General features: G+C 39.2%; 1 protein-coding gene across 2 annotated transcripts in view; it reads left to right on the forward strand.

Moving 5' to 3' along the window:
• The window catches only part of jph1a (junctophilin 1a), a 52846-nt gene that overhangs the window by 18197 nt on the left and 11337 nt on the right, over positions 1 to 23312 (forward strand). For both annotated transcript variants that reach the window (XM_047349437.1, XM_047349436.1), the window contains exon 3: positions 16498 to 16616. In XM_047349437.1, coding sequence (XP_047205393.1) covers positions 16498 to 16616 — 119 coding nt within the window. The remainder of the gene's footprint in view (positions 1 to 16497; positions 16617 to 23312) is intronic.

Below are 23312 nucleotides of genomic sequence, written 5' to 3' on the forward strand. Positions count from 1 at the left end.
TTTTGGCCATGGCATTTTGTGGGGCAGTGGCAGCATCGTCGGTACAGAGAAACATGTGGGCTCGGAGTCGAAGCCAGCAGTGGTGGCATAGTGATGTGAGCGGCTTTAATGATACGGACTTCATTCATAATTTATGAATGACAAAGGCAACCTTTATGTGCATATGTGTATATTTTTCTTCCCGCTTCCATGTAGCAGGACCCAGAATAGTGACGTTTGTCGAGTATCAATGACGTTCATGTCGGATGAATGCGACCTGGCCGTACAGACACAGGTTGCATTTGAAAAGATCAGATACGTATCGGATTTAGGACCACATATCCAAGTGGCCTGGGTCGCATTTAAAAAAATCGGATCTGTGTCGTTCAGACTGTCATGAAAAGTTTAGATACAGGTCGCATACGGGCAAAAAAATCGGATTTGGGTCACTTCAAGCTGAAGTGTGAGACACCATCTCTTCTGGGAGAATCTCTGTTACAGATTCTTTTTCTGCAGAATATCAGAAAGAAAGGTTTGGGACACCTAGCCTAATTTTAGCCGGTTTACGAACACTGGATACACAGACAGCAAATCATACTCTACTTTGGATCTCGGATGTAGTCCTGTATTTGGCCAGCGAAATCAGGAAATTTACTTGCGTGGTCTCCACAATGTCACTCTGTGAAGAGTTGCGGGTAAGAGAGTGAATGGGTTTGTGCTCCAGAGTTTTGTTCTATGATGTGATGGGGTTCCAGCTGTGACTCCTCCTTCCTGGGTATGCCCTGAAAACAGGTTAATGCTGTGTAGTCTGGGATTGAGAGTTTTACCAGTCTCTTTGTTTATGTAGTTCAGATGTTGTTCACCATCCATGGCTTAGCCCAACTAATGTATTGACTCACTGGGCTGAATACAAACGCACACAGCACTTAAGATTTTTATTCCTTAAAATCTTTGAAAACCATGCATTTTACTTCCACTTCACAATTATGTGCTTTATTGTGTTGGTCTGTCACATAAAGTTCCTATAGATTAAAGTGAAGTGGGAAAAATGAAAAGTTGTTACATATACTATTTGAAATCCAGTTTCTGATCATGGCCTAGATTTTTTCACCTCACATTTGTTTTAAACCTCTAATTATGCCATTAGAAAAATCAGCAGTTTAAGCTTGAGTTGAATTTGACTTGCTTGAGAGACATAGTAGCTATTCAAGTAGTACAGACAAATAAAGACATTTTCCAGAGTGAGAGGATGAAGCTATTTCTTTCACTTCCTACTCAGATATATTTCTTCTCCCTGGTGGGAGACAGTAAGAAGGCGAGAAAGAAAATATTTTTTGGCAGAAATCAACTCACAGCCTCCAGGAATATGAGTTTGTATCAGTTTCAGAACACCGTGAAGATCCATGATAGCAAGCAGAAGTAGAAGCAAGTGTACAGTATATGGAAACCAAGACAGTGAGCTTTTTGGGGTGATTTATAGCCAGTGTTTAAGTTCCTTGTCATGAAGCGAGTATGTGGGAAATGGTGGAAACGGCCTGAATGAGAATGGAAGGGGAGAGCTGCACTGTGTGGATAGCACTGGCGATAAGGATTGGGTTTCACCTACATGCCAGCGCTGTGTATCTGTGGCTTGTAATCTCACTGAGAATGGCACATATTTCTTTGGATTCTCGAGAAAGGCTGGGATGAGTCAGCCGAGCAGGGGAGGTAAGGCAGGAAGGGTTAGGACAGGAGTCATGTGGCGTCTGTGGCTGTCATACAAAGTGTATTTCATCTTTTGGTTAACCCGCTAATGTTAAAAATCTAAAAACAACTTTTTATTTAGCTGTTATTACTCACATCATACATTTCTCAACAGCTTTGCTTTCCTTCATTTAGTTTATGCTCAGTTCCACATGTGATAAATGCTACAAAGAGCAAACTCAGGGTAGTGGGTTTTGTATTGAATCAGACACTTTCTTGTGCAGAAATATACAATGTTTCTGTTCATCTGTTCACCTGTTTCTCCGTGTGTGTGGAAGGGACTGTGCCGTCTTCATGAGAATTTTAAAGTAAAAATACTTCACAAAATCCCACTTGTTGGCACGCAATGTGGTTTAACCTTTTCAGCTCTGTGGCTGTTATTTCATATAGCCATCAAAGCTCTACTCCAACAAATGTTGAACGAGATCTGAAGGTGTGTGAAATCCAGATCAAGTGGCTGATTTTCAATGAAACAGTAATTGCATCAGCTAAAGGTACTGCAGCCCAGTGTCTGAAAGAGCATGCAGACTATAGCAATGTAGAAACATGCCAAAGAGACTGCCCGTACACTTAACCACACAATAAAAAGCAGTTTCTATTGCGTATTAAATCTTATTTAAATGATCTCTATGTTCTGATGTCTGGTTAAAATGTTTACTACATTGAATTTTGCAAAGTATTTTAGAAAGTGGAGGGTGATATAAATATGTTCCACGACAGTAGCTTATCTCTAGAGATGCATGTTGCAAGCACAACCTTGTAACATCAATCAGTGGGATACATTAGTATAAGTAATTTGAAATTGTCGGTCCCAAAGCCAGTAATAAGCTTCTTGTACTGCATGAACCTTTAAAATTTTATGACATTACAACCAGAAGCCTCAAAGAATTTTATGAAGATAGTGCATAATTATGAAGAGGAAGGCAAATTTTACATGGTTTTAATTTTATTTAAGAATACAAATCAGTGTGGTTTGCATTTGTATTCATCCACTTTGCTCTGATACCCTTAAAAAAATCCACTGGTACCAGCTACCTTCAGAAGGCCCCATAACTGACTGTATTGTTTTTGACAGACATCTTAGTTTTAGTTTTATTCTTTTGGACAAAAGTGCTTCTTAGTTTTAGTCACATTTAGTCATTTTTATATGTGATACTTGTGATCCAGGTTTTGTCAACAAATATTCAAAAAGGTTTTAGTCAGTTTTGAATACAAAACAATTAACTGTAGGTGTCATATAATAAAAAACATATATAGTGACACACTTGTTATACACAAACAAGGAATATGACTTTGGTACACTTTGCTCTCAGTGAGGATTATTTTTTTTTGGATATATAACAGTGAAATAAAAAATACATTTTTAAATGTACATACATACACAATTGACTTTACAATAGCATATAATGTGAAATCAGTTCAAGTATGCATGTTGTTGTTCTGGAACGCTGACTGTCAAGTGTTCACCAGAGAAACAGCCTGGGGGAAGAAACTGTCTCGGAACTTGTGAGCTCTGTAGCACCAACCTGAAGGTAAAGGCCTAAGCGGTTAGTGTGGAGGACCCTGACCCTAAACCTGTATAGAAGTCCTGGATAGAGGGATGGTCAACCCTGATAATTCTCTCTAGCGACCTGATTGTTCGTTGCAGTCTGGACCTGTCCTGTTTTGTGGATGAGCCAAACCACACTGAGATGGAAGAAGACAGGACAGATTGAATGATGGCAGTGTAGAAGGTGACCAGCAGCTTCTGTGAAAGATTGTACTTCTTGATTTGCCTCAGGAAGCGCATTCTCTGCTGGGCTTTCCGAACATTGCCTATGTGTGAGGACCATCTCAGGTTTCGAGAAATGGTGGTTTCTATGAACCGGAAGTGGTCCACAGCAGACACAGTGTTGTTGAGGATGGTGAAGGGGGGTGTAAGTATCCCTGGTGTTACACTTAATGTGCTGTCTGTATTTGGTAAGTTCAGTGGAGAGGTTTGCACTGTTAAAGTTCCCAAGAACAATGTTGAGAGAATCTGGATGTTTTTTCTTCACGTCTGTTACCAGCTCAACCAGTTGTTTTTCAGCATCTGAAGTGTAGCCTTGAGATGGTATGTAAGCTCCAGCCAGTACAAACAAGAACTCCCTCAGAGAATAAAATGGTTTACAGTTTATGAGAAATGACTCCAGGTCAGGACTAAATGTGTCCTTCGGCACTTTTGATATCTCAGCACCAACCTTATATAAAAGCAGATTCTACCTTCTTCGTTTTTTCCCCAATAAGTCCGCGTTGCAGTCTGCTCTAAACAGCTAAAAGCCCGGTATCTGAAGTCAGCAGTCTGGGGTTGTCTCACTTTGCCAGATTTCGGTAAAGCAGATGGCAATATGCGTTCATTCCAGCAGAAGGCATTATACATTTACTCGGCAGGTCTGATTCTTGTAAAGGAGTCCCTCGAGTGACATAACCAGTGATGCCACACCCTACCTTATCACTGACTGACAGTCTTCTGAGGTCACGTTTTCAGCCTGGTTTGGCTCGCTTGGAACCCCGGCCAAGCAGGCACTATAAAAGTACCAAGAAACCATGACTAATGGAAAAGCCTCATAACCGAGTAGAGCTTAGTTGAGCCGCCCTATGTAGGTACTAGTGGAATAGCGCTATTAGTGGCAAGACCTGAAGATTGATGTTCACATTGAAAGTTAGTAGAGAGATACCATACAGCTGAATATACAGGGGTTGGACAATGAAACTGAAACACCTGTCATTTTAGTGTGGGAGGTTTCATGGCTAAATTGGACCAGCCTGGTAGCCAGTCTTCATTGATTGCACATTGCACCAGTAAGAGCAAAGTGTGAAGGTTCAATTAAGGGTAAGAGCACAGTTTTGCTCAAAATATTGAAATGCACACAACATTATGGGTGACATACCAGAGTTCAAAAGAGGACAAAGTGTTGGTGCACGTCTTGCTGGCACATATGTGACCAAGACAGCAAGTCTTTGTGATGTATCAAGAGCCACGGTATCCAGGGTAATGTCAGCATACCACCAAGAAGGACGAACCACATCCAACAGGATTAACTGTGGATGCAAGAGGAAGCTGTCTGAAAGGGATGTTTGGGTGCTAACCCAGATTGTATCCAAAAAACATAACACCACGGCTGCCCAAATCACGGCAGAATTAAATGTGCACCTCAACTCTCCTGTTTCCACCAGAACTGTCCATTGGGAGCTCCACAGGGTCAATATACACGGCCGGGCTGCTATAGCCAAACCTTTGGTCACTCATGCCAATGCCAAAATCTTGGGCTGTGGACAATGTGAAACATGTATTGTTCTCTGAACAGTCCACCTTTACTGTTTTCCGGGAGAGTTACAGTGTGGAGAAGCCCCAAAGAAGCGTACCACCCAGACTGTTGCATGCCCAGAGTAAAGCATGGGGGTGGATCAGTGATGGTTTGGGCTGTCATATCATGGCATTCTCTTGGCCCAATACTTGTGTTAGATGGGCGCGTCACTGCCAAGGACTACCGAACCATTCTTGAGGACCATGTGCATCCAATGGTTCAAACATTGTATTTTGAAGGCGGTGCCGTGTATCAGGATGACAATGCACCAATACACACAGCAAGACTGGTGAAAGATTGGTTTGATGAACATGAAAGTGAAGTTGAACATCTCCCATGGCCTGCACAGTCACCAGATCTAAATATTATTGAGCCACTTTGGGGTGTTTTGGAGGAGCGAGTCAGGAAACGTTTTCCTCCACCAGTATCACGTAGTGACCTGGCCAACATCCTGCAAGAAAAATGGCTTAAAATCCCTCTGACCACTGTGCAGGACTTGTATATGTCATTCCCAAGACGAATTGACGCTGTTTATTGCCTCAAAAGGAGGCCCTACACCATACTAATAAATTATTGTGGTCTAAAACCAGGTGTTTCAGTTTCATTGTCCAACCCCTGTATATCCACACCAAACATGTCATAATTATGCACTAGTTTGTGATGGTCTATCACATGAAATACAAATAGCACACATTGAAGTTTGTGGTTGTAAAGTAGCAAAATGTGGTATGAGCACTTTGGAAGACACTGTATTAATCAATGGAACGTGTATCCCTCCAGGAGGTTTGTCTTACTGGACCCCTTATGTGTGAAGAATGGCAATTTCACATTAACCTGATTGGTTAGGATAAGAAAGGTAGCAATTTAGTCAGTCAGCCAGGGCTTCTGAAAACACTTCGAATAAATCTTGTCAATTTATGTTATCAGCCTGGGATGAATTTATCTTTAACTTTTAACTTTAGCTACTTTAGCTTTTGCTAACCTTGTCAAGTGAAAGTGTCAGGAGTGTTTGAGCAAAGTCAAGTGTGGTGAAGATACAGGTACAACTAATGTGTATCTTACCTTCTCTATATAAATATAATTAAGAAAATATTAGATATTAATTTTATACTGAAAAGTCACCAGATTCTTGTGTCTTTAGTCTCTGGGTACTGATGCTCCTCTTTAAATCTGTTCAGCTTCTTTGATTGGCTAGCTAGGCTGTTTTCACTCCAGATGTTCACGGATTGGATTATGGAATTATCACGTCTGTTGCTGCATTTGAGTGTTGCTTTTCCACTCAGAATCATCTCTTCATGAAGCATGCTGAAGCTGCTGTAATCATATGTGGAAATGGTCTACTGTTGGCACTGCAGATATTTTATCTACAATTGCTAACTTGTTTGTCTGTCATATTTTATAATTTTATAATACCCAATTATATTAATGATTGTCACATATTATTTTCTGGGTCTCATCTTGTTAGTCAAATAAACAGCCATAAAAAATATGTGAAGACGCATCTTAGTTTTTCTGCTGCGAGCAGACATAACTTGCTTATGGTGCTTTTGGCTTTGCGCTGAAAAGGAAATTGATGTGTGTGTGTAAGCTTATTTGTGTGAGACAGTAGGGTGAATGGTGGCAGGAGATTGGAGAAGAGAGCACAGACCATAATTAAAACTATTCTTTAAGCTCAAATGGTTGCCAGGAGAATGTGACCTTTGCTCACACAAGTTAGAGCCTCAGAGGCTGATTCCTGTAGTTAAATGAGATGCACTTTAGAAAAACTGTGTGTTTGTTCAAGTCTTTTTTCACAGTTTGTGCATCTTTATCATGCCTTATCAAAAAGGTAGGTTTTGGTGCATCTAGGTTTATTTGCAAATATATGGATTTGAGGCCTGGTAGGAAATTATCTTTGGTGGTTACCATGGTTACTGTTTTGTCATCATTGTGTCTCAAACATTTGTTAGATTTCCTTATTAAGTGGCTAAGTTAAGAGGCACTGTTAGTTTACAAGTGGGTGTAATTATAATTTAAGGCTTTAACACTTTGTCAATTTGTCAATGACGATTTATAAATTCAATGCCAAACACTGTGATTCAACTCTAAAAACAGGCCCTTATGCACTTCTTTATAATGCTGCCCAGATCGCAGGTAGACAATGATGAGTACACATTGCAGTAAATGTTCCCTGATCTTTCCATGTGAGTTTAATTGCATTAATGTTAGTCATTTGCATGAGAAGTAGTTTGTTTTCTAAAAGAACATATCAAATGGTTTTGCATGTGCATATATGTGCATATATGTGTTTGCACATCTGTTTAGTCATGACACCCCATTTCCTGGTTTGCATCCCAAAGCCCATTTGGTGCATTGGGTTGCATGCGATGCAATCCTAGTTTCAGCCACTTTATATTTATATCAGGTTCACCAGAGGCCTGGTAATGAACTATTCATTTGATTCATGTGTGTTGAAGTTGAACTAGGTAAAGATCTAAAACATGGGGGACACCAGCCTGTGAGGACTCACTTTGGACACTGCAGATTTAAAGTAACACTGTTGTGAAAGTAAGCTTAAGACTAAGTTAGTACGTCTGTTGTTAAAATAAACAGCTTACTACTGTAAGCTAGCAAATGAGCAGATTGCTCAACTTACATACAAGTTAACCTTGGCCAAAGTGTATTTTTTTGTGGCACTAGTGAACTTTATTTTGTAAGTAGACTGACAGGAAATGGGATGAGGGTAGAGAGGAGAGGACATGCCGCAAAGGCCAACGGGCTGGGACTCGAACTTATAAGGTAGCTCAAATTCCAATAAGAAATACTTGAGCTTTAGACAGATAATGTCTGGTTGTGGTTAGGCGAAGATTTTTTGGCATGTTGTTAAGTACCAGCCCAGTCACCTCAGGATAGGAGGCTTGGACACTGCACATGTGTGAGACGCATTCATATGTCTACTAGTTCTGTGCTTTATTTTATTCTGATGTCTTATCTGAGACTTTAAAAACTGTATAACTGTTTGGACTGATGTTTCAAAAGGGTCTGTTAATTTCAATGTTTTTAGCCTTAATAGCTCAACACTTTCTTATGTATCCGTATCTTTCTACTCTCCCCTAGAGGCTCCCTCCCCTTTCGTATTTTAGCTGTGTCAGCTGTGGCTATGTTTCACTAGCAGTGCTGACACCAGGGGCACAAAGCTGAAGTCTGAATCCCAGCCAGTGCCCTTTACCAAAAACCACAGGGGTCATCTTCGTGACGGATTCTTGGTCACTCTTTAAACACACACGCAAGCAGCAACTCATATCATTGTAAGAACATAGCAACGCTTAACAAAACAGAGCTGTACCTATAAGTTACTTGAATTTTTTGGGTGGAGGCCAACCAAGGTCTTGGTAGAGAGCTCAGTGAGAGAGGCTTTGGAGTAGGGAACACCAGAGGGCGATTAGGTCTGTTTTTAATCCATGGAAATAACAAAGTTTAGGGATTTTTCCATTTTAATCAAAACTGATTCTACTCATTCCTCTTCCCCAAAAAGGTCTGTGTTGTCAGGTTTTCAATCTGTCTCTATCTGCCTGTTCAACTGGTGTAGAAGGAATAAATACATGATAAATCAAAATCAGTGGAAATAACCTGTCATGCAGTTATGTCATACTTTAAGCAATATTAGGGTGATGAGTCCTTTCCATATAAATCCTTTGCAAAAGTATGGATACATCTTTAAATTTTAAAACATTTTCCACATTTAATTTTTTATGTGACGGATCAACACAAAGTAATGCATAATTGTGAAGTGAAACAAATATGATGATAATGTTATTTTTATTCTGGTGCAATCAGTTGCTTTCAGAAGTCACGTCATGTGTATATAGAGTCCACCTGTGTTTAATTTATTCTCAGTATAACTCCAGCTGTTCAGTGAAGGTTTTAGACATTTATTAGAGAACATTTGTGAACAAAAAGCATTATAAAGGCTGAGGACAGGTCAGGGTTAAAGTGGCAAGAAGGTTTAAAGCCTTGATATGTTATGAAGGAATATCCCAAGTTTTGAACATATATTATCTGTAAATGGAAACCTATTAAGAGACTGCTATCCAACTAAAGTGACAGGTCGGGCAAGGAGAGCATTAATCAGAGAAGCAACCAAGAGGCCCAAGGTAACTCTGGAGGAGCTGCATAGATCCACAGTTTTTGATGGGAGAATTGTTTAACATTAACTATAAGTTATGCACTTGCAAATCTGACCTGTACAAAAGATTGGCAAACACTGTATACGACATAAAGCAAATATGTCAAGGATGGTGGTCTGATCTGAGGAGACATAAATGTAATTTTTTGGCAGTGTACAAAAAAGTGTGGCAGGAACTCAGCAGTGATGATTTTTTCTCAATAGAAATACGAGGCAAGGCTGGTAAACAACTTGTTAGAAACTGGGGCAAGGTTCACCTTCTAGCAGGACTACGATCTAAACAGAGAGCAAGAGCTACAATGCAATGGTAGCAATACATAAATCCAATTAAGAATCTATGACAAGACACAAAATGATTCTCGCAGATGCTCTCCATCCAATCCGACTGAGCTTGAGCTATTTTGTAAGGCAGCATGGGCTACAATTTCAGTCTTTATATGTAGAAGGATTCATTTAGGTGGGGTGAATATTCCAGTTATAGATATGCATACCTTCCTTTGCTTTAAGTTTCTGTGTTGCTTGCATTTAATTTCAACACACTGCAGCACCTTATGATAAAGATACACACATTTATTGAAGTTAGAAGAAGTTATAGCACTGACTGGAGACTAACTTGCCACAGAGAAAGAATGTGTACCCTGTGTGGTCAGTTTATCCTATATTCACAGTGATCTTCACACTTTCCTTAAGGCATTAGGCTAGCTGCTAACAGTTAGCTTCATGTTAAGGATTAAAACAACAGAGAGGTTCTTTTCACTGAATGCTACAGCTGTTTAATTTTTATTTATTGTTTTTACTTAATACTTCTGTGTCATGACTACGAAGCTGCTTAAGTAACACCCATGTATTTCTGTTCATTCAAAAGTCTGCACCCTATTATTAGCTAACCTGTATTACCTGGATTTTAACTTTTTAGGTCTGCCTTCAACAGAAATAAAGTTTTGGGTACAGCACATTGAAAATGTGTTATAAGACAAGCGTGTTATGAGACAAAAAAAGTTTTGTAAATTATTTTTACTGGGCATGAACCCAGGTCAATATTTCAGTCATACAGCCTGGCAGCTTTCTCTTCCGCATAAATTTAGCTTATCTCTTAATAACAGCCACTCTGTCTTCTGTTTAAAACCTAATTTGCTAAACCCCCCCCCCCAAGCTTTTACTGCCCCTGGTAATGTGAGCCCATTACGTAGCTGCTTTTCTACTGAAAAGATGAGTACTCGCCTTTTATCTAACTGTATTACCGTAACTGTCAGCATTCCAGTTACCAAATTGGGGGAAAGGAATGGCTTATTTGATGGAGTGTATGTGAGGAATGGGTAGAACCAGGTGAAGAACTGTGTCAGCATTCGTGAAATAAATTTCCCAAATAGGCCATAGCCAGGGGCTTGATGAACTGAAGCTACTCTCTAAGGAATCTATGTACACAAAACCAAAACGTAAAATACATTTTACTGCATTCAGATGGAGATATTACAACCCTTTAGTGGGGAGCACAGTGCTGCATGGACTAGGGTTTGAAATTTAACCCTACAGTAAAATTAGAGAGGCAGCGATACATACCTCAGCTGTTCTGAGTGTCCGAGAGCGTTCAGAGCACTGATCCGTCTTGGTCTCCTTCCCTTTCTAATTTTGTCATTCTCTTTTATTTATTTTCTGCTTTTCTAAGTGCCACCCCCACAACCTCCATTTTTCTTTTTCAGAACATGCTCTGTCCTAAACATAGAAACATGTTCCACTTGGGAAAGGTCATTTGCCCCACTCACTGCTAAACTGAATGAACGGTTTACGCAGTTGTTTGTCACTGTGTCACATATGACCCGCATTGATCTTTGTGAAAAACTCACTCCTGATGTTGATGCTTCAGAGCTTTGCCACTGTCTCAACACCGGCCTGTCCAGATTGTATCCATGTGTATTATTTTGCTGGCTCATAAACCTTGATTTGCTTCGATTCAACCCTAGAGAGACCAAAGCTAAACAGGAACAGGTGTTGCTTTATGTTCAAAAGCAGAGGGCCTTCTTCTTGTGAGCTGCTGCCTGTTTGACAAGTTATAGAATCTAAAACTGTTTTCAGAGGTCACCAGTGAGCTTGCATTTCGTTATGGGCCAGATACATCTTTTGAAATTCTAAATAACACAATTTTTGCTTTTGCTCTGCCTTAAGCTTATAGAGTGAAGAATACATTTGTGTTTCAATGATAAAACCAAATTCATAAAGTGTAAAATGTCCTTTGATGCATTTTGTAAGATTTATCAGCACCTTTAACCTTTAGCATTTTTGACACATCCAAAGAAGTTCCTTCAATTGGAAAAAACAGTGACTGCTGCATTTTTCATTTCTTCAGTACTTAAACAAAACACTAAACCAATCAAAAGTTCATGAAAGTCATCTGCACATCAGCATCAGCTTCTTGAAAAGGAAATGTCAGTATTTTAAATATAACTTGTTGCAGGGGTTGCCCCGATTGCTGGGCTTTTAACAGGAACCAGCCAATGTTCAGTTTGGCTGGCTTCAGCCTTTAATGTCATCCAACACTTAACAATGTGATTAAAGTGCAGCCTGTGATTGTAACATAGCTAAGTGAGGATGGTTTTCTGGTAAGTGAGCTTTATTTTGGGCTAACAATAGCATTGTGACATTCGGCTCCTCTATTTCCATCTATATGTTTTAGATCCATGCAAATCCCATATTAACATCTAAACCATATGGGCATATGAGGGCACTAAAGGATATAAGATTTTTTCTGGAGGTTTTTCTGTTTTTTTATTTTACCACTTAACAAGTTTAATCAGATGCTTTCACACCAGAGAGGTTTAGGCCTATTTTCAGTGGACCAGAGTTAATTTCTTTTGATAGTTTACTCTGTTTGAGCAGGTGTGAAGGCTCCTTCGATCTCCGGTTCAGACGAAAGAAGCGAACTTTAGTCCACCTGAAAATGTGTGGTTTTCTTGTAGTGGGAAGTGCAAATGGACTATCCTGTGAACCAAAGACGGGGAGGGAACCTGCCACATTCATCTTATGTACGAAGCAAAATGCTGGATAGTTCACTGCCTCCCTGCTGCGCATTGTGGGCAGCTTCTTGTGAAAAAAGCAATTAGAAAGAACATAAAAGAACAAAGAAGATAGAATAGAATTTAAAAGTAAGAACAGAAACTGGAAATCGGCATGGTTTTGGCAGGAGAATTTACCTATTATGTTTCATGCTTTTTATTTGCTCTTGACCAGTCCCAGTTTCAAGCAATAGCCCCACACCCCCACCCCACCCCAAACAAGCAGCTGTTGTTGTTGCATGACATTGTGCCGGCAGTTTTTAACGTCACAGAGTGGAGAAGGTAAACCAAACAAAATGAAGATGTGAAATTTTTTCCCACTTCCAGGCAATCTGAACGAGTGTATTCTTGTGTTAAAATGTCCACATAAAGCTTAATTAGTGTAATTGTTCTGATTATCAAACTGTAATTTGCCATTTATTTAGCTGCAGTCACATTTTCAAGAAGGTAAAGACACTGTGACACAGAGTAAATACCAGCTGTGCCAAGCTACGATTCAAAAAGAAATTAAGGGGGAAAATTACAGTTACATTTATGGTTCTTAAAGAGAAAACAGCCAAAATGAAAACTAGTGGGTCAAAACCTTAAGAAAAAGAATCTGACATTGTATTGTCCTAGAAAAGTACATCTCTATCTGTTACCCTGCTGCTCACAGAAACGTGGACAAAATACAATCCCAATAGCACCAAAAATGTAATGCATGTATTGTTTTTTCTCAACCCTCTCATATGTAGCGCATGCCAAGAACAAAACCAACCATTCCTTTAATGTCTTCCTTGCACACGCCTGTATTTTATCACCTTTCGTTTCACCCCCTCTTGTCCCAGTGCTCTATCACACCTCCACTCCCATCATTTTCTGCCTGTCACCTCCCACCAGCAGACATCCTGTCTGGGAACAGTCTGCATCACTTCTTCGGTCTGTCCACTGTGCTCACATCCATTGGGTAGTGTCATGGCCATTGCTGAATACAGTCATGTCTGTGTGCAGCCACGAAAATAGCAGTAGAATAATATCGGGCCCTCTGGAAACGTGCATGGCAATTGAACATTTGCGACCTGCAGGTCAACATTGTGATGTAACGGGAATGCTTTAAAGTCAGTTCTAACTGTTTGTCTATAAGATTATAAAGATGTACACTGTGTCAGCAAATAGCCAAAAAAAAAAACAACCTGTAACTCATTCAAAAGCATGTCAGACTCTGTAACCGTGTTAAAATTCATTAAACTCAAGTTTTTGTCAGCAGCAGCTCCATAGTTTCCAGACGTAACCACTCAGCCTTAGTGTGTCTTTTGTCTGCGGGTGATGTTCTGACTTATTTCTGGCTCTGTTGCGGCTTCTCATACATTTTAATATTTCACTGTCCAGCTTGTCTCAAACAAGACAGCAAAAGCCCAAGGACAAGAGGAGTATTTTGAAGTAGAAGAATCTGTCTGATGGAAAGACGCTGAGGGAGGGGAGCGACGCGCATGCAGACGGATGAGGGCAGACGTCAATAGCTAGATCAAGGATTGAAAAAAGAAACTGAGCGTTGATTGAAAGAGAGGGATGAAGGAGGGAAAGGGGAGAGGAAGATGGATGAGCAGGGTTTATCAGGGCAGCCGGCACAGCTGTTGATACTTACAGCGATGCTAGAACTTTGCAGCTGTATCCTGTCATTCCTTTTTTTGCACATTGGCAATATTACAGCACTCCAGTATTAAATAAGTGCATTATTCAGTTGGAACTCTTGTTTTATTGTGTTGTTGTTACATTTTTTAAGTAAACTCAGCTCAACTATGTATTACCGAATCCATAGTTGAGCTTATAAGGTAAGAGCTGTTATACCTGTTTTTTAAATTAGTTTGGTTTTAGAACTTATGCTTACTTTTTTCAAATGCTTTGTTGTTTGAAATTGTGTTTAAAACTATTTCTATGTTGCATTTTTGGCCTGAACCCTCTTGATTTGATTGACGGGAAAAATAAAAAAATGTAATTAAGAAGCTGGAGTACCCGGTGAGAACCCACGCATGCACGGGGAGAACTTGCTAACTCTATGCAGAAAGACCCCCCCGGAACTTCTTGCTGCAAGGCAACAGTGCTACCAACTGCGCCACCGTGCAGCCCTGCAATATTCTCCTAAAAGTCAGGCTTTTCTGTTGAGCTAAATGTTTTTGCATTTTGCATTTTGTTATATTATGCAGATTAATAATAATTTTAAAAGTTTCGGTTTATTTCCACTGATTGTTGCTTTCATTCTTGTTTGGTCTGTCAACTCTTAGGAAAAATGTAATATTATAACCTTTAAACAAGCCCAAAATATTATTGAGTCAAAGATGGTAACTCAAGTGTCAGACTCAAATGTAATTCTTCAGTTGCAACAATAATTGTTTCAGATGTACTTAGACGAAACGGTCTAAAGACTTGACTCAGACTCAAGGTTTTGGACATGAGTCTTTTAAACAGTCTTAATCAAATGTAATCAGTGGTGAGAGTAAGCCAGTAAATCATGCTTGTGATGTGCTTGTTCTCCAGTGAAAAGCTGTGCTTATTTCTTTTAGCAAGGAGTATTGGCAGAGTGCAGGTTATTAATGGTTCTTAACAATCTCTTTATGTCTGCAGTTCTTTTATAACAATCACCATATGAATTTGTTTAAAACTGAACTCTGTGTTAATGACTTTGGTCCATTTCAGAACAAAATAAACGCACCATTTATGCCCTCAGAAACAAAGACACTTCCAGCATTCCAAAAATCAAAGAACTTCCTGTTAGATTAATTCATAAGTTGCACATTCTCACTGTTTTGCTCACTGCTTGTGGCACAGCCTTTATTTTGTGACTTATACTGTACACTGGCACATATTAACTGTCAGACTTGACAACAAATGTTTCAAATGTAGATTAAGAACACAATTTTGATGTCGTTTGATTAATTTTGCAATGCCACCCTAACAGGTGTTAACCAGTTTGCACTATTTGTCTTTGAAGATTAAGGCCTATTTTTATTTCTAATTGAGTAAATATTATGTCTAATCAGTTTTCAAAATAGTTCACATCAATTCATAACAGGGTTTCTGGCATGCTGAATAAAATTTTCTGAAACAAAAATCATGTTAATGTGTCAAATTTCACTTTAGGATTAAACAATTCATGAATAAAGTTTATAACCTACAGCAATGCAGGGTTATTGGCAATCTAAATTACATGAGAATGTTTATTTCAGCCGTCAGAGACCATCAAAGACTTGAGGCTTGACTTGGACCCGGACCTGGAAAAAAATGACTTCTGAACATTTTTGCTATTAGCTACTCCTGGTAGTCACAAAACCACATTTCCTTACAGTCACATAAGATAGAAAACTACATTATTGATTGTCAAAGCAGTTAGAAAATGTCCCTAAGGTGGGTAGGAACTGACACATCGTCAGACTAGAATGGATCATGGCAGAAGGGTCCTTTTCATACCCTTAAAGATCATCCACAAAATGGCCAACACTGAAAAGGTGTGAAAATAGTGACCATTAACCAGTCTAAACAATCTTTGTATTATATTGTTGTTTGATTTTTTTTTCTTTGTTTGTTTCATGCTCACATCTGTTTTTTTAAGGAACAAATATCCATTTTCAAAGGCTGCTTTGAATATACCATTAAATAAATTTCATAGATAACTTTCTCGCCCATAGACTGCTGGAGATAGGCACCAGCTCCCCCGCGACCCAATATGGAATAAGCGGTAGAAAATGACTGACTGACTGACTGACTTTCTCAATACATTTAGTTTTTTCTCCTTTTTAGTCCTTCTATAGTGGTACAATTCATTACAATAATCATACATTCTGTGTCTTCACTTGTGTGTGTTTGTCCCTCTTATGGACCATTTGTGGTGGCCCAGTCTGGTGCTCCAGAGTGCATTAAGCTCCTGCTGGGATATGGCTTTGCTTCATTGGAAAATCAGGATTTGGATTTCAGATAGCAAGACAAGTGAAAGGGTTACATTATCCAAAAGGGACTGGCTGAGTCATACAGCCTGGTGTGGAGTGAATAGAGAGGAAAGGAAATAAAAATGATAATAGAAGAAAGCCATTAAATCAAAACATGGCATCTGTAACTGTCAAAAAGCATTTTTGTTACAAAATAAAAAGGTCTTGATAAATGTGTTTGTCTGTTCCTTTGTAGGGGCGACCTGAATCTGTATTCTGTATTCCTGCAATGTGTGATTTCTATTTTCTAATGTTCTTCTCTGTGTTGTCTCCAGGACGGCCCACGCCAGGACAAAAAGCGAGGCTGCCGAACAAGCCGCCATCTCTGCCATACACGAATCGGAAATTGCCAGGGCGGTTGCCCGGGAGCTCTCCCCCAACTTTTACCAGCCAGGTAACATTTCAGAGCAACCTTTCATACACCACACGTCTGGGTATAAGAGATGTATCAATAAAATTTGTTCACAAGACGACACAAAACACCATTCTGGGTTTACAAGAGAGGTATTACCGATATTTATACGAAAGAATCATCTTTTTTGTTTGTTTGCTAGCCTTGGAGTAAATACTTCACAAATCTCAAGCTGTGCTTTAACGAGTCTGTATTCAGTTTAGAGTGTTTTGGTTCACAAAAGACCACTCTTTACTGAAATCTAAGGTAGTTCTAGAGCCAAAAAACTACAGAAAAAGCAGTTTTTTAAGTGTTTTACAAATAAAGGTTTCACAAATGTCAGATTTTAACAATCTTTATATAGTGCAGAATTAAGCACTTTCAGGTATTTTAGATCTTAGATTTTTCTGTCCAGATTAACTTAAAAACAATGAAGTTGCCCTTTAGTTTGGCATGTTTAGTGTCATTAGCAGCTAATAAAAAGCCATCCATTGTGTTCTTACTGTGCCTACAAACCATTTGTAATTTATTTTTCTAATGCTGCCATATGATCTATTCAGAAGTTGTGGAGGAGTCTTCAGTAAGAGTGCGTCAATTGCAGTTTTCTGGCCAATCACTGATTACAATCTTTAAAAAGGCTGACCTGGCGATTCTGATTTTAGCCAATACTGATTTTTTTAATAACTGACACTGTCAGATGTTGTAAGGTCACACACAATACACCTTCAATGTTCCAATGTTATTTTATTGAAGAACATTGAACAATACCCTTGAAACAATACAAACTTGTTTTAACTGCACATAAGGCGGTGTTCTCAAATATAAAAATTTAAAACTTTGCAGTTCCTTTAGTCCTTCATTTTTCCCATTTTAAAAAGAAACAAAACTTGCCAAACAAGTTAGACAAATAGATAAGATTGGTGGATAAAATCAGTTTCACAATTAAGTATCGGCCGATCACCAGTCTCCCAAAATCAAGGAAATTGGGGCCGATCAATCGGTGTACCTCTAGTCTTCAGTCATCAAATAACTGGGTGTTTTGAGTCCGTCCCATTTGTGGTCAACTCTGAAATGCAACCAGACAACAACTGAAGTAATATTTTTAAAATAATTTAAAAAATAGTTTTCTCATTACAGATTTTGCCCTATTTTCCTTACAGATAATAGAACATGTTTTAGCATCAGGCAAAGGCAACTTGAGTAAATACAAAAGTAATTTTCAAATAATTATTTCATTTATTGAGGGAATGAAAGCTCTCCAAACAAGCCTGGCCCTTTGTGAAAAGTCATTGCACCTAAATCTAATTGTGAAAATTGGTAATGTGTCTTTTGCATCGCTGTGAACGAATGTTGGATTACTCTTCTTTTAACAATTGTTTTAATTCAGCCACATTGGAGGGTTTTTATGCATAGTTGGCATGTTTAAAGTCATACAACAGCAACTCAATAGAATTTGAGTCAAGGCTTTGTCTAGACCACTACAAAACCTTCATTTATTTAGTTTATTTTTAACCATCCAGAGGTGAACCTTCTGGTGTGTTTTAGACCATTGTCCTACTGCATATCCCAAGTGTGTTTGAGTTTAAGGCCAGAACCTGGTGGCTGCACATGTTCTTGTGATTTTCTGGTGAATCATAATTCATGGCTCTATTTATTACATCTAGTGGTTCAGGTCCTGAGGCAGCAAAGCTTACCCAGACCTTCACCAAAAGGTCCCACTTTTGATTTGTCAGTCCATATAATATTGTCAAGATATTTCCTGGCAAATATAAGACGACTAACAACTAACTGAGGCAAATTAGGCCTGCAGTACTTTAAATGTTATTCTGGGTTTTCTGGTGGTCTCCTTGGTGAGTGGTCAGTGTGCTCTTGGATAGATTTTGGTGGGCCATCCACTCCAGGGAAAGTTTATCTCTGTTCCATGTTGTCTCCATTTGTGTATAAATGTTGTCACTGTGGTTTGATGCAGTCCCAAAGCCTTACAAATGCCTTTGTAACCCTGACCAGACTTATGTTAATGACTTTCTTTCTCATATGTTCTTATCTTTCTTTAGATTGATGCAGAATGTGCTGATTTTTGGAGATCTTTTGGCATACTTTGTTTTGTCGTACGTTTTATCTATTTATGTGATTTCTTGATTCTACAGATCTGGCACTAATCGAGCCTGGCTGTGGCTGGTGAAGTTGAACGTAGCTGTCTAAAATTGATTTAATTACAGTTCATGGTTTACCAAGGGAGACAATAACTTTTTTCAAATAGGGCCAGGTTGGTCTGAATAGCTTTTTCTCTTAATAAAAAACTAATCATTTAAAAACTGCTTTTTCTATTTAATCAGGTTTTCATTTATATGCTGGCTAATCTGAAACATTAAATTGTTACAAAAAGCAAACATATCATAAATGTGTAAGTGGATAAATACTTTTTCTCAGCACTTCAACTTACACCAAAACAGCAGCCTCATAGGGCTTTGAGAGACACATTTCACCTTGATGAGAAATTTGGTGCTGTTTTAATATTGAGATCTTGTGCCGCAAGATCTTTTTTACACCACCTTCTGTATATGAAGAACAACAGTCCCTGAAGTTAACCTCTGTCCCTCTGTCACTGTCCAGTTCAGTTCAAACAGTTTTAACCACGAAGATAAAGCAAGTCCAGATCAAGCTAGCATTCAGAAAAAAAGACACAATAAACACAACGGACATGGATGATTTCCGTCGTCCCCACTTTTAAAATGCTATATTGAAACAGTAGAAGACCAAAATAGGAATAAAGCTATGCTGACAAGGTCCCAGTTGGTTAGCACACTTGGACACGGAAACCATCTATCCAGACTCAAGCTGCAGGGGCACTGTGGGGTTAAGGAGGTCAGTGCCTTTGGTGAAATGCAATACTTTTCTTGGACTAAATCCGTCCCAGCATTTGCCTGGCCATGCATGTAGAAATGGCTTTAGACAACGTTTTCAATCATTTTAGACATCGTTGAACCACAGATGAGGTTGCTGTTACTGGTGTTGCAAAGTTGCTGATGGTAACTTCCATCTATGAGCAATTCTCACATTATGCCCCCTTCTCAATGCAACACATGTGTCCTTGAAATAAATTTTTTGTGTGACTGGTTAGCAATTGGGAAGTTGATTTTTGTGCACATTAGAGCTTTACATATCGACATTTGAGCTTGTTGTTTAGCTTCTGCTTGGTACACAAACAAAGAGAGACTGGTGTCACGGCTGTGTAATGAAACAGTTGAAACACTGAAGACTATTTCAAACACTACAATCAAGGCCTGTGTGCTTTTACTAAAGCAGACCGCTGTATTCTGAATGGAAGTCTTTTTCCCTGCTCTCAAAGGCTTATTGTAATGGAAATAATTGTTAAAGGCAATGCCAAATAAAAAGATGGAAGCATTTCTGTTTCTTGATTTTCTTTCTGGCTGACAGGCTGAGTAGTGGTGGAAGTGGACCCTTTCAAAAGTTTCCTTCTACTTATCCTATGGGGTTCTCACATTTCCTCTGCCTGACAGTTTAATAGGCGTGCTGTTTTCAAAGCATACGTTGTCAAGTCAGCCCTATTTAGTCTTTTTACAAGGTAAGTTGAGTTTGACAAGGTGTTGGCAGGCATATAATACTACATAAATCATCAGATTGGGATACTTTTTATTTAAAAGTTGTGATTTGACTAAGGTCAGAAGTGGGGGACCAAGAGACAGAAGTGTTACAAAAGAGTAAACTGTTCTCAGTTAATGCATTTTCAGGCAAGCATCAAGGAGTTTGGTGGATAATCGTTTTGGTATTTAATGATCAGATCTCATCAGATTTTGGTGCCATAAAACCTACAAATCTCTTTAGTACCAGCATAAATAAATAAATAATATGTCTCAATGTCAATGGTTTTTACCTTTGGAGGTCAATCTCCAGTAGTCATTGGGCAAGAGGTGGGATACACCATGAAAATCACAACATGCAGGAAGTGTCTAGCATAAGAAAATGATTTTTTTATTAAGGTTTTTACATGAATGTGCTCGCTGTCAATGCACAACATCTGATGACTACAATAAAAAAATAAATCAGTAACTACTTTCTACAACACGACCCTCCCACCCCCAGCATGGTTTACCATAATATTTAGCTGCAACAATGACAATTTGTTTTTCTATGTGTTTTAGCCAAATGAATGAAAGAGTGTTTCATTTTAGCAGCCATGTCATGAATATCAACACTTTTACTTTCTCCTATAAACCACATGTATAGCATTAGTTTGAGGTTCATAACACAACGACAGGCTGCCATGATAAAATCAGCTGGAAAACCGTTTTGACAGTACAAGCAGACTTGGCTCACCACAGAGTTCCTTCGAATTCCTTAGTTGGGTACCAGTCTTTTAGGTCTCCTACTGCTCTCAGACAAAATTTCTCTGGAATTCGTTGAACAGATATCCATATAGATCATCAACTTAATCTCACAGTTAAGCTGGAGACTTAGCTATGATTACTTCCTTAGGTTGGCATTGTGCTATACACTGATGTATAAATTAACCCTTTTTTAACAATTTTATCTTTTTGAAGCTTTTTTACACATTTTTCTTATAACTTAAAAGTGGAAACAAAAGTTAGTTGTGAGCCTGAACACAACTGATAAGGAAAATGCTCAATGTTTTTTGTGATACTACTCACTCTGTGAATTTATTCAGACCACTAGCATTATATGTTTGATGCTAAGGTTTCCCTAATTCTCCCTGAAAAAGAACTTAAATCTTCAGACAAACAATGCCACACCTTTATGTTTATTTTAATTTACAGAGTAAGTTCAATGCTACCCTCGCCCCTTCCTTTTGGTGGAATATATTTAGCCCTATGAGCAAGCCACTTTTGGGCCCTTGCCAAAAGCCACTACAAAATAGTAGGTGACATAAAGATTGACAATTGGCTCCATTCAAGCATGTCGCTGTCTAAGCCACAGAAATGGCCAGCCAAGGCCAGAGACATCCTGCAGCTTGTTTGTGTTGTGGAAAACAGTGGTCATGCCTGGCAGGCTGAGTGTTCTCCAAGTCCACGTGTGTGCGTGCGTGCCTGCGTGCATGCGCGCGCACGGAGAGTGTCCTTGCCTTATAAGTCGGATCATGAATGAGAGAGCGGCCGATGTCATAATAATGTGCAGCACAGGATGACATATGAGCCGCAACATTTAAACGTTTAGTTACGTAAGCTTGTCAGTTAAGTCCTGCTGAAAGCCGAACAGGCACCTGCAAATAGCCAAACTTATTCAACATGTGTTAATTTGTTTTTTTAATTTGAAAGACCTAATGTTTTTGTGATACAAAGGAAGTTAGATTATCCAGATTGGTGGTTGATTTCTGGTTTGTTCCTGGACTGGTTTTTCATGCTTAAATGTAAACAGTTTTCTATATTTGCAGCTTACACAGGGCAAAATGTAGTGCTACTCTCAAACATATTTACTTACTTAGAAGATGAAGATATGTGGTGTTAAAAAACAATTCAGAGTAAATTTTATCAGAATGCAACGACTTTCCAATCTAATCTGCTTTCCTTTCCAAAATGTTCAGCTCTTCATACGTCAGCTTTTAATGATAGAGTTACAACTATGGGTCCATACCGCTTGTTGTTTGTAATTAGCATTTCAGACTCATAGCAGATTATCACTAAGATTGGTAGTATGTGCTTCAAAAGGAAAGAGAGGGTCAAAGTAAATAGGACCCTGACCTTTACGATTGATTCACACACACAGCACCCTGGAGGGGGAGCAGTAAGGGCTTTCTAGGCGTGGTCTGTGGCGTGACGTTAATTGGGCTATATTTGGTGCTGATGTGTGCTCACAGAGGTCTAATGGAGCCATAGTTGAAATCCTTATGCACTGAGAGGACTTCGCTCCTAACCCCTCACAGCAGCTGTTCCTTCCTTCAGCCGCTCACCAGAGAGATGGGTTGGGGGTTTGAAGGGAGGGGAGGGAACGTCGGATTCTGCTCCGTCCTATTTGACCCAGTCAAGGTGCACTTGAACCAGGTGGGGTCATAAAAGCCAGGAGCTGTCAGGGCTAAAAGGCAGACACGAGCAGGTGTTACTGTGTATTCATAGCAGCAGGTGATTTTTAAGCTTTCACTCACTAGTTTTCCCCTATGTTAATCTGATGCAGGAACTTCTTATGACTTTCTGTCATGATCCGCACCTGTTTGTGTTTGGTTTGATGGCACTCACCTGAGTTTCTGTTGTATTTGAGCCCATGTTTTCTCTTCCTTCATCTTCGGGTCGTACTGTCGTGGTTTGCGGTGGTGAAGGACCAAGGTGGCAGCAGGACATTGGTTGGCACATCAGGAACCAAGGATAAACAGAAGCATAACTAGGAGCATGAACAGAAAAACATCTAACTGAGCTGGAGCAAGTAAACAATGGAATGAACTAGAGAACATTAACAAGGGAGAACCAGATCTATAAGGAAAATATAAACTAACTGAAATAACTCAGGAATCCAGGAAGTAGTCTAAACACAAAAACCTAATCCAAAATGAAGAGTAACTCGGAGAACACAGACAGGGATATGCAGAGAAGCAAACAAAGAACCAAAACTCAAAACCTTGCACAGACAGATCCTGACACTTTGAGGAATACAGAAATATAAAGTGTTTTATTAACAGCCTACCTAATTCTTTTTAATGGCATTTCATGTTGCAAATTTTAGTTAAACCTA

The sequence above is a fragment of the Girardinichthys multiradiatus genome, chromosome 21 (genome assembly GCF_021462225.1).
Source record: "Girardinichthys multiradiatus isolate DD_20200921_A chromosome 21, DD_fGirMul_XY1, whole genome shotgun sequence".
Taxonomy (NCBI): Eukaryota; Metazoa; Chordata; class Actinopteri; order Cyprinodontiformes; family Goodeidae; genus Girardinichthys; species Girardinichthys multiradiatus.